At 36.6% G+C, this 12,188-nt stretch overlaps 1 protein-coding gene across 1 annotated transcript in view; it reads left to right on the plus strand.

The window, feature by feature from the left end:
* Nucleotides 1-12,188, plus strand: part of LOC137389789 (calcium-dependent protein kinase C-like) — an 84,126-nt gene that overhangs the window by 45,508 nt on the left and 26,430 nt on the right. The window contains exon 7 of the mRNA XM_068075888.1: nucleotides 7,752-7,926. Coding sequence (XP_067931989.1) covers nucleotides 7,752-7,926 — 175 coding nt within the window. The remainder of the gene's footprint in view (nucleotides 1-7,751; nucleotides 7,927-12,188) is intronic.

Below are 12,188 nucleotides of genomic sequence, written 5' to 3' on the forward strand. Positions count from 1 at the left end.
CATTTAATTCTTTTAATTCGTCCAACTGCTCAAAAAGCTGATTTATTTGCACCACAAACTAAACTAATAAAGTAATAATCAGTTAAATAAAGTTTTTATTGTCACTTCATCTTGAAGTTCAAAACAGACAAATGGAGGTGTAACTTTGGCGAGGCAATGGACGAACAGTGCGTAGGACGATGAGTTGATAGAGATACAGAGCTAGTCTAACATATGTTATATAAACATTAAATTATAGTAATTTATTTATATCTCTTGTTTTTATATTTGATGTTTTACATTTTCTCTTCGATTATCATGTCTCGCTTCTCCTTTTTAATTGGTTTCAAGTCATCTTTTCATTGCATCTCTTTCACTTGTTTACTCATCATGAGTTTGTTAAAGAATTGATCCAAAGCTGTTTGCTGATATGTTACTATTATTACTATTATTCATTGTTTTAATTCTAGAAGAGCATAACCTTCTTCCTTCATCTCACTACTACCACTACTACTACTACTACCACTACTACTACTACTACCACCACTACTACTACTACTACTACTACCATTACTACTACAACTACTACTACCACCACTACTACTACCACCACCACCACTACTACAGCTACTACCACTACAATTACTACCATTACTACTACCACTACTACTACTATTACTACTACTGCAACTACCACTACTACTACTATTACTACTACTACTACTGCCACTACTACTACTACAACTACATGTACTACTACTACTACCACTATCATTACTACTACTACTACCACTACTACTACCACTACTACTACAACTACTACCACTATCATTACTACTACTACCACCACCACTACTACTACAACTACTACCACTACAACTACTATTACTACCACTATTACTACCATTCTCAAAAGTTTTGTTGAGACCCATGATTTTAAAACTATATTTTCACATATTTTATTCCTACAACACAGCAGAGTTAGACATGGTGAACATTTTGATTCCAAATAACTGTAGTGTGAATTTTGTAGCAATTCAACCTTTAATCCTTTACTTATAGGGACGTGGGGAATTGTGGACATGGGGGGCATGCGGGACATGAGATGACATTGAGTTTTTGTCAATAGCATTATTTGGTTTACTGTGGTGAGACTTGTGCAGACTAGCATCTAGTTATGATATCTCAAATCATTAATTTATTTTTTGTTATATTTGTATTGCTTTGTTTTCTATATTTTGTTTTGCATTGATTTTTTGCTTTTTTGGAAAGTCGCAAAATTGAAAAATGCCGAAGAAACTGCTAAATGTCGACATATTTGAGACATAAATGCTGTTACAAATTTCACCTACTTCATATACCATTTAGACTATAACTTATGCCAAAACCAAGTTGAAGTTTGCTTCTTCAGGATGCCAGTTTTGTAACTACCACAAAAAAACACCGGTAGAAAAAAGCGAGAAAATTTCTTGGTCCTTGACATTTCACATACCAATTTTTATTATTTGGTTTGTAACATTAATTGAATGCTTTATAAATATTGCAATTGAATTTTGCAATATTTGTTAATAATAAAATTATTGTGCGAAGGAGCTTTGCTTTTAGAGCAGTAACGATATAATTTTAAATTGAATTACTTTTAATTTCATTTTAGATTTCATTCTAAAACTTGTGGACAATTATCACAATAAACTCATAAATAGCAAGCACTGCTAGCACTTCAACTTGGTTGTCGCTCCTCGCTGCCTTATCCATTTTACACTGCATTATTGTTCCTCTGTGCTTTAGCCTTTGGACCATTGAATGCTATGAGAGCTCTAGGGTTAGTAAAACCATTGCCTATTGCATTGCTTCTGAGATTTCATGGATACATCTATATGCCCTGGGATGTAGCCCAGTACATTTTAACTATCTCTGTATACTTTTTGCTATGTCCTGACTTTCAAGGATTTCTCTCTCGCATGTTGTCTCGTATGGTAATATACCACTGATGTTTAGAACAAGTCGAAACAAATTAGCAGATGGGACGGCCAAGTTCCTAATTATGAATCCTGAGACTGTAGCTACAGTTTTCTTGGTACAAACCAGAGCTATAAAGGTGTGAGCTGCCTAGTCAGAAAGTCTGGTACAACCTCTCATGTTCATTGGCTTCACTATCAACAGAAATTTTTTTGTAGAGTTTTCTTTACTGAAAATCACAAAAAACCAAAACTAATGACTAAATTGGAATCGTTGTGTTGTGATTTTTCAAAACAAAGGTAAGTTTGAATTTAGGCTAAACTGTACTTGGGGATTTTTCTTTTGCATTTGTGGTGTTTGTTAATAAGAAAAATAAACTGAATGAACTAAATGAACTGAATGGGTTTAGAACATAGATATATAAACCTAGATTGGCCAATAGGGAAAAAGCCTGTCAGAATTAAATAGCATGGCGTTACGTCATTGTATTGTACCTAATGCTTGACTGCACTGTTGTTTACAATGGAGCTAATGAGGAGAAGGTGACAAAATCACGGTTTTTTTTCACGTAAAAACCTTCTTGGATACATAATCCAGTGAACCAAAGCGATTCTGTGATAATATCTGATAACCACCATAGATTAAAACTAAAAGTTATGAAATGTTGCACACAAATCATGAGCCATCAGGGCTTTATTTGTCACCCCCTCTCCTATCCCCCTTCTCTCTTTTTCCCTTCCCCTTCTCCTAAGAAGAAGGGGGAAAGGGAAAAGAGAGAAGGGGGAAAGGAGAGGGGGGGGGGCAAATAGCCCACCCACCCGAAGAGCCAGACCCTGGCTAGGTAAAAGATTAATATTATGCTGAACTAAACATGACTAAATATGATGAGCCTGTGAAGTTTTGATCTGATCAGGGAAGTGGAATCAGTGGCTTTCTTAGCTAGAGCTGGAATGAGACCAAGGAATGTAAGGTCGGGCCAGACTCAGGGGCAGCAATGAGGGCCAAGATCGAGTCAAACCAGGTCAGCATGTGCGATTTTTTTATTCATTTAAGGTTAAGAGATAGTTCTATTACAGCCTAATGTTGTGACATCGATAACCTAAGATAAAAGAACCCATTATCACACTAATCATTATATTTTGTGGCTTGGTTTATAGATGCAATTTACAATTTATGGCTAGACAATGGTGGATCAATGTTATTCAATGGGTGATAGATTAATGGCATGATTTGGCTAGTGTTTTATTACAGATTGTATTTTCGACTGCTATTATAATCAACAAGAAGAGATTATTTAAGAAATACTTTGCAAATATAGAAATGGATAACTCAGCGTAGTAGAAAGCAAAAATCCATCACTTCCCTAAAACTTCTAGTATTAGTGAAAGAAACTGAAAATAAAATAAATTTGCTGGATTGAAGGTTCTTAGACGGGCTTTCAAGTTCCTCAGGATGCCTTCGTTGTAAATGCCTCAATAGTGTTGAGGTGGACCCTTCTTTGTAACTTAACTTGCTTTCGCATATTGTACAAATAACTTGGTATTTTCCTTTCTTGACCGGCTTCTTCATGAACTCCCAGACCACCGACATGTTGATTATTTCTTGCTGAAAAACGTTATGAAACCTATAGGCCAAAGGCTATTGTCGCAGACGTAAAAATATAGTCTGAACTCACCTTGTTTTATTTCGCCAGGTCCTTTCGCGCTAGGACTATACGCGACTCTATTTCAATCGCACTTAAAAAGCGATATACAATCGCTCTCATTTAGCCATAAAACTACCCGTGTCTTTGTATAGAGGGTGCCACCTGACCCCTGGTCGAGCCACCCGACCCTCGGGTCGGGTGGCTCGATCAGGGCACCTATGACCCGGTGGATCAAGACCAGACGAGCTACCCGTGCCATCTCTATTCTTAGCTTCATAATGTGCCCTAATCGAAATATATCTCTTTGCTATTTCACGAGCAAGGCTACTAGCATGAAGATTACTCTTAAAGAATAGAGAAAGCATAATATTATTATGCTTTATTATTTATTTTGAGGTGTTGACTGATGTTCTAAAAAAAGAATCAAGGAGATTGACCAACCAGAAGCTGAGATATAGCCAGCCAAACACAGGTCTACCAAAAAACATAAGTGTTTTGGTAATCATCAATATATGACGTATGAAATCGACTTGTGTGCCATTGGTCAATTAAGCCAACTAATGCACTCTCCTATAACAATCACGGCGTTTTAATTGGTTTAATCCCTGGAAGTATAGAACAATCAAATTGGGCCTAACAATCATTGCTCGGAGAATTCCGAACCAGTCCCTCTGATGTGTAGATTAGTCTTAGCATAAAATAATTACACGCATTTATTATTTCGCAACATTTCGCTATCTAGCTAGCTCAGCTCAGTTTTGTTGTTCTCCTACTTAGCTTCCCTATTCAGACTCATCTTTAGCGCTGTTCAGATTTTTTTAACTATAGCTAATAAATTAGAATCAATTAAATCAATCATCAATCTCGGTTATCATTTGGAATTTTTTACAAATTATATTAGTTACATCATTTATTCTATACGCAGTTATTTTATTATTTTGTATAATATGCATTATGATTATTATATTAATCATAAAAAATAATCATAGATAAGATAATAGATCAGTAGAAAAATCAAATCAAAAGGTATCGTTTTCTTTTCTTACAGCAAGAGCATCATGGTCTTTTTAAAATTATGGCTGTAGTGAACTTACAGTCTGTTAATAGTGACGATAATCATAAAAATCAACTGAATGCTGCAGTAGGTACACAGTAGAAAAATGATGAATGAACAGAAATTCACATTCCCATTTCTTATTCTAAACAAACTGCAAATCGCGGATGTCGCATATAGACTATGCACGCGCCGTTCGTTGAACAGAGGTTCTTCGGAGCATATCCGTGGAGATCGAGTTAAAATTTGAAGCGCAATAGTCAATATCTGCTCTTCTGTTTTGAAAAATCATGGCGAGGGGTTGTGGGCAAATGCCTTTACCACACAATGCTTGCTTGATTTTCTTGAGAAACCAGCGCTAGTCTGTAAATTCTTTATTATCGCGAGAAGCGTTTCACATCTCGTAGCCAAAACAATCATTATATGTAACGGCGGTAAGGGTGCGCAACTCCGGCACATGACCAATAAGTCGATTTCATACATCACAATTCTCAGGATTTTCGAAGGGTTTTCCTCTGATTCGTTATTAGGTAGATCTGTGTTTGGCTGGCTATATCTCAGCTTCTAGTGGGTCAATCTCCTTGATTCTTTTTTTAGAACATCAGTCAACACCTCAAGATAACTAATAAAGCATAATAATATTATGCTTTCTCTATTCTTTAAACAATAGCGTGATATTGAACCTGAGCAACCTCTCCATGGTGGCAATTAGTGCTAGCCTGGGAAAGTTTGTCACCAACCCAGCACTACTAAGCAACACTCTCATCGCTTTCTCACTGTGGTTGCAAACCTCAATCACCACAGGCTAAGACAAAGTCAAGCCACCACGATTCTTAACTGGGATTAGGGAATTCGTTGGTTGACATCATAGTTGGTAACATCTACGATGCTAGTGATACAATTATTACACTTCAGCTTTAGTGATCGAGATACATAGCCAGTTGTAAAATAATCATTCTGGCTCATTTTTGACTTAAGACATACTTGCATACTCATCATATTTAGTCATGTTTAGTTCAGCATGATATTAGTCTATTTACTTAGCCAGGGTCTGGCTCTTCGGGTGGGTGGGCTATTTGCCCCCATCTCCTTTCCCTCTTCTCTCTTTTCCCCTTCCCACTACTTCTTGAAGCGGGAAGGCAAAAAGATAGGAGGTGGCAAATAAAGCTCTGATGGCTCATGATTTGTGTGCAACATTTCATAACTTTTATAGTTTTAATCTATGGTGGTTATCAGATATCATCACAGAATCGCCTTGGCTTACTGGATTATGTATCCAAAAAAGTTTTTATGTGAAAGTAAATATGATTTTGTCGCCTTCTCCTCATTAGCTCCATTGTAAACAACAGTGCAGCCAAGCATTAGGTACAATAAAATGACATAACGTCATGCTATTTATGTCTGACAAGGCAACCAATGGGAATAGCTATTATCAATTGGCCAATCTAGGTTTATATATCTATGGTTTAGAAGAAATGGTTGTTTTGACTACGGTATGTCATGCCAGTTTGGTTTTATAAGAGTAGCTATAAATCCATGAATTCAGTAAAATTCCTTTGAATTTAGTCAACCCTTGAGAATCCACAGTGTGTGGATTCTCAAGATGCTCAAAAGATCTGCAAATGAAGTCAATGTTGTGAGTATTCTGAATGCTTACAGATAATGCGTCAGGGCTTCTCAGGTAACTCGAGTGTCTTGTCTCTCTCAGCATTTATATTTTCTGCAGCAAATAACCTACAACTACATTAAGTAGAGACTACTAGTAGCATCATAACGCTAGGAGAGCTAGGAGACGGTGTATGACTAGTGCATGTTGGTAGCATCTGACAGCAGCCATGCTCCAGTTTCTGACCGTGTTGAGATTACTTGCTGGCATTCTGAGTGGCACTCGTAGGATAGGCTGTCACTTGCTATGCTGTTTTGATACGCTGCTATATTTTATCATTTATTGGGTGCTCTCTTCTCTCACTGATTTTTTAGCGGTTGCTATGTCAACCAGCCTTATGCAACAGTGCTATTCACTTGTACATACATTATATTCCCGTGCAATAGTAGCAACAATGCTATTCACTTGTACATATATTATATTCCCATGCAATAGTAGCAACAATGCTATTCACTTGTACATATATTATATTCCCATGCAATAGTAGCAACAATGCTATTCACTTGTACATATATTATATTCCCATGCAATAGTAGCAACAATGCTATTCACTTGTACATATATTATATTCCCATGCAATAGTAGCAACAATGCTATTCACTTGTACATATATTATATTCCCATGCAATAGTAGCAACAATGCTATTCACTTGTACATATATTATATTCCCATGCAATAGTAGCAACAATGCTATTCACTTGTACATATATTATATTCCCATGCAATAGTAGCAACAATGCTATTCACTTGTACATATATTATATTCCCATGCAATAGTAGCAACAATGCTATTCACTTGTACATATATTATATTCCCATGCAACAGTAGCAACAATGCTATTCACTTGTACATATATTATATTCCCATGCAATAGTAGCAACAATGCTATTCACTTGTACATATATTATATTCCCATGCAATAGTAGCAACAATGCTATTCACTTGTACATATATTATATTCCCATGCAATAGTAGCAACAATGCTATTCACTTGTACATATATTATATTCCCATGCAATAGTAGCAACAATGCTATTCACTTGTACATATATTATATTCCCATGCAATAGTAGTTGCCTTTTTGCCTTTTTCAGTCTCACCTTTCTTGATTACATTTTAATTACAGAGAGGCGCGAAACTCATTTTCTAAATTTACAAAAATTTGTTTTATCTGTTGGATATTCAAGGTCAAGGCACATTAGTTGCTACAGAGGTTAAATTGTGTTGCTACCCACCCACTTACTAGGCGTAATTTTAAGTTCTCTGTTGCTGCTTATTTCCTATTAAAATAATGCTGGTCAGTAGTTCTAGAACCAGCGATTATAGAATCACTGATTTTAGAATTTTGTGAAGAGCTTGACGCACTTGGCTAAGGGTCATCATATCACTTGCCATGTACATATAAATTGTATGGTTGATATTGCAGTATTAGGGGTTGTATTGCAGTGGTGAAAGCACGAAACCTGATACCTATGGACCCAAACGGGCTCGCAGACCCATATGTGAAGCTGAAGCTCATAGATGCTGCCACGAACAATTCAAAGCACATACACGGTAGCAAATACAAAACTAGAACGATTAAAGCTTCACTCAACCCGGAATGGAGAGAGTCCTTTGGGATGTAAGTGGTGAAAATCAACTTCTTAGTCTCATTCCTCTTCCTCACAAAAATCAATTGAAAACCTTTCTGCAAATTAGCGTAATCAGTATACCCAAAGGCTGTGTAGAAGTACGCTCCGCTTTATCAGACAATGAGGCCCTGCAGGCCAAACCTAAGTTGGGATGGGCCATTTTCTCTAAGTGTCAATGTAAAACTGGCAGATGGCTGGTGAGAGGTTCTATTGGCCCTACTTGCATCTCAATCATTGCATTTTCTAAGCTATGATTTGTGTCAGCGATCAAGGCCAATATGAACTGATGCAGCCAGTATACTGAAGCAGATCGCCGCTGAGACCTTTGCAGTCATTTTCAAAAGCATGAATTAAGTCATATAAAGAGAATAGAGCTGGAATCCCTCACAGCGGCATTGCCTCACCTCACACAGCTGAATTGTTAACCACAGTAATACATCGTTGGTGATCTCACTTGCGTCTACCATCAACAATTAAATCAGCTTGGTATTCAGCTTTGGCAGCAGGCCCGGTTATTATTTCTTTGGCAGCAGCCCCACTTCTGCTTGCTTTGGCAGCAGGCCCGGTTATTATTTCTTTGGCAGCAGCCCCACTTTTGCTTGCTTTGGCAGCAGTCCCGGTTATTATTACTTTGGCAGCAGCCCCACTTCTGCTTGCTTTGGCAGCAGCCCCATTTCTGCTTGCTTTGGCAGCAGTCCTAGTTAAAATCATTTTGAGAGTGAGTTACCAGTTTGTCTATTTTTACGATTTTCAGAAGATGTTGAGCAGAATATAGCGATGTAGATATCTGCACAAATATTATTGTCATCACAAATCGACGATTATCTACATTAGCCAAACATTCTGAATTGTCATCACAAATCGACGATTATCTACATTAGACAAACATTCTGAATTGTCATCACAAATCGATGATTATCTACATTAGACAAACATTCTGACAAAAAATCCAGCAAGAATATCATGCCCTTCACACGATTCGACTGTCAAAATCTCTCATTAGTTAATTTATTTGTTAACACAACTCATTGTTAGTAGTGTTGGTGTGTAATCGTAGTAGTGTAATCGTAGTAGTGTAACCGTAGTAGTGTAACCGTAGTAGTGTAATCGTAGTAGTATAACCGTAGTAGTGTAACCGTAGTAGTGTAACCGTAGTAGTGTAATCGTAGCAAATATCTGCACCACGTGTCAGCCAGGTCTTAGACACAACAGTGGCAGCCAGGCCTTAGACACAACAGTGGCAGCCAGGCCTTAGACACAACAATACTGAAATTGCATGAGTTTCTATACAAATCTCCTACGCTGGTAGTTTATAATTATGATTTGATCTACAAGTTTATAAGACTAGTAAGACTAGTAACTTTGAGACAGCTGCTCTATTTTACAGTGCGCAAATATTTGATGGGCTGTTGGCCTTTAAATGCACTATAAAACCAATCAATTTAACTAGCATACCCTACAGGATGAAAATATTCGTTGGTCATAAAAATTCGCGATTTCGCGAACAGTCAATTCCGCGAATTATTTAATTCCGTAAATAATTAGTTCTATTTTTAATCACAAGGGAGAATAACTACTGCATCAAATTAAAAACTAGCTGCTAGGCTAGTTTTTAATATAAATACTAAACGTAGTTGAGTTCCAAAACATTTTTAAAATCATTGCCTGGGCTTTGAGCTAACGCCATTGCCAATGCATCACATTTCTTTACAAAATTATTCAAGGTTGTCACAAGATATGCAAAATGGCGTCATCGCAAAAATAGCCGCTAGGCGAAAGTACTAAACGTAGCCGAGTTCCAAAACTTTTTTAAAATCATCACCGAGCTTCAAGCTTTATTGCCATTGCATCAAACTTTACAGAATTATTCAAGGTTTTCACAAGTTATCCGGCATGGCTTCATCATCGCAAAAAAGCTCTCCTAGTCTTTTTACATTGAAATCAACTCCATCAATCTCTTTTGCCGAAGTTGAGGACGATCATGATTCTGATCTGGACATTATGGTATGCATTTGATTTGCAGTGCAGATACGTTTTTCCATAACTAACTGCATTAGTTAATTCTTTTGTTTAAAAACTGATCGCTTTCATTAAATACTTTAGCTATTGTTTTTGTACTTCCTTAACACTCGTTAATATTTTTCTTTTTTGTGTTTACTGCAGATTGAGAATGAAACAACCTACTCCGATTACGAAAACTAGAGACAAGTAGTAATATTCATCAAGGCAGGAATATTGGCAGAGAAGCAACCAGTCAACCTAGACCCCTTCATCGACAACAACTCCTTGATATCGCTGTAGCAAGCATGATTAAATTATATATTTTATTTCATGTATAGATATATTATAATTTATTACAAACTTGAGTGTACAAATAAAATATTTCAAATACAAATAAAATTTTACAAACGATGAATGGAGTAAATATAAACAGTTTAGTCTATATGGCGGTTGTCTAGCAATAAAATTAAACTGGTACTCTTGATAAGTGAATACTAGCGTGTAATGGTGCTCTCTGACTAGTTATTTTGGTAATAGCAGCTCTGTCGCTGTCACTGTCTTGGGTAGATGTTGAAGGCGATTCTCTCGCTACTACATGACTAGTAAGGAAGTTATCATCAGAACTCTCCGCGTGGCCTACTATTGCAACGTTCTGCTGGTTGGCCAAAAGTTTGTGATCGTAAAGGCGTTCTTGTTCCTTTTTTAAAACAGATATATTCTCCTCGTTAGCAGCTGATGTTACTTCAATTTCAAGACATCCCTGAATGATTGGTGATCTTTTAGGAATAACATCCACCACCCTTGCAGTCATTGTACCTCCGGGTATGATGAAAAAGCTGCTTACTATACTATTTCACGGGGTAGATGACCAACCGTTGCGCAGTCTGCGTTTATTAGCTTTACTGCCAATGGTTCGTGTAGATTATTGGGCTCTTTCTCACACTAAAACGAATAACAAAGCGGTAGGGATGGAAAAAATAAATATTGCGTTTTACTAAAGTAAAATTCAATTATTAATTTAGTAAAGGGTTTAAAAAAACTTATTACTTACCACAAGTTGTTGGCTTATCAAAGGCCTCCAAAGCAATGAATATTCATGAAAACCTCTGGACGCAGCAAAAATTGTTTACCGTAGCTTAGCTTGATCGCCTCACAGTTGTAAGCTAAATATAAACCAGAACACCCGGTGTGCGCATGCGTAGGGATAACTCTATTACTAGCCGCAATAGAGTTAACTTTTCCTAGAAAGTGGCAGTTTTCAGCCGTGAATAAATTCATCCGCGAATATGCATGAAAAGACAATTTTCGCGAAATATAACTTCGCGAATAAATTCATCCTGTATGGTAGGTCAGTGAGGGAAGCGCCGTGGCTTTTTCACGTATCAACATTGTCTGCCCAGAACCTAAATTCAACATTAATGCTCTGTATGGGATTATCTTCTTTTGCTATATCTTACCCATAGATAACGTTTGCCTGATATTTCAAGCTCTATTTGTATCCATAAAGATTGTTAGGAGAACATAAGTAGGATTTCTGTCACTTGATGATATTAACATCTGTATTTACTGCTTTAATATTTTCAGTGGGTTTACGGCATAATTTTTGACATGAACTTTGCATGCAGTTTCAAGTAGTGGTTGTGATTTTAAGCATTTGAGTGTGAGCTGTGAACTTATGTGTAGTTGACAGATATTTTATGATAACAGTTTTACATTTGAGTGTGAGCTGTGAACTTATGTGTAGTTGACAGATATTTTATGATAACAGTTTTACATTTGAGTGTGAGCTGTGAACTTATGTGTAGTTGACAGATATTCTATGATAACAGTTTTACATTTGAGTGTGAGCTGTGAACTTATGTGTAGTTGACAGATATTTTATGATAACAGTTTTACATTTGAGTGTGAGCTGTGAACTTATGTGTAGTTGACAGATATTTTATGAAAACAGTTTTACATTAATGCGTATCTGTTGGAATGAGCAAAATAACTGACTGCTTTATCGAATCTATTTACTTTATAATGATTTAATGCAAATACCAGCTGTAATCTAGTAATAGTAGAACATTATATGATTTTTTATATAACAGTTGCATGCAGTTTCGCTGGATTGCTAAAAGAAACTGAGTGGTAACCCAAATGGTTGCATAGCCCTCACCTAACTCTATTATATTATATTTACCATTTTCTTATCCAATCATTGAGAATTTCACAAACTACTCCTTTACAATTCTGTTTGCATTTGGAAAGA

The sequence above is a fragment of the Watersipora subatra genome, chromosome 3 (assembly GCF_963576615.1).
Source record: "Watersipora subatra chromosome 3, tzWatSuba1.1, whole genome shotgun sequence".
Lineage (NCBI taxonomy): Eukaryota > Metazoa > Bryozoa > Gymnolaemata > Cheilostomatida > Watersiporidae > Watersipora > Watersipora subatra.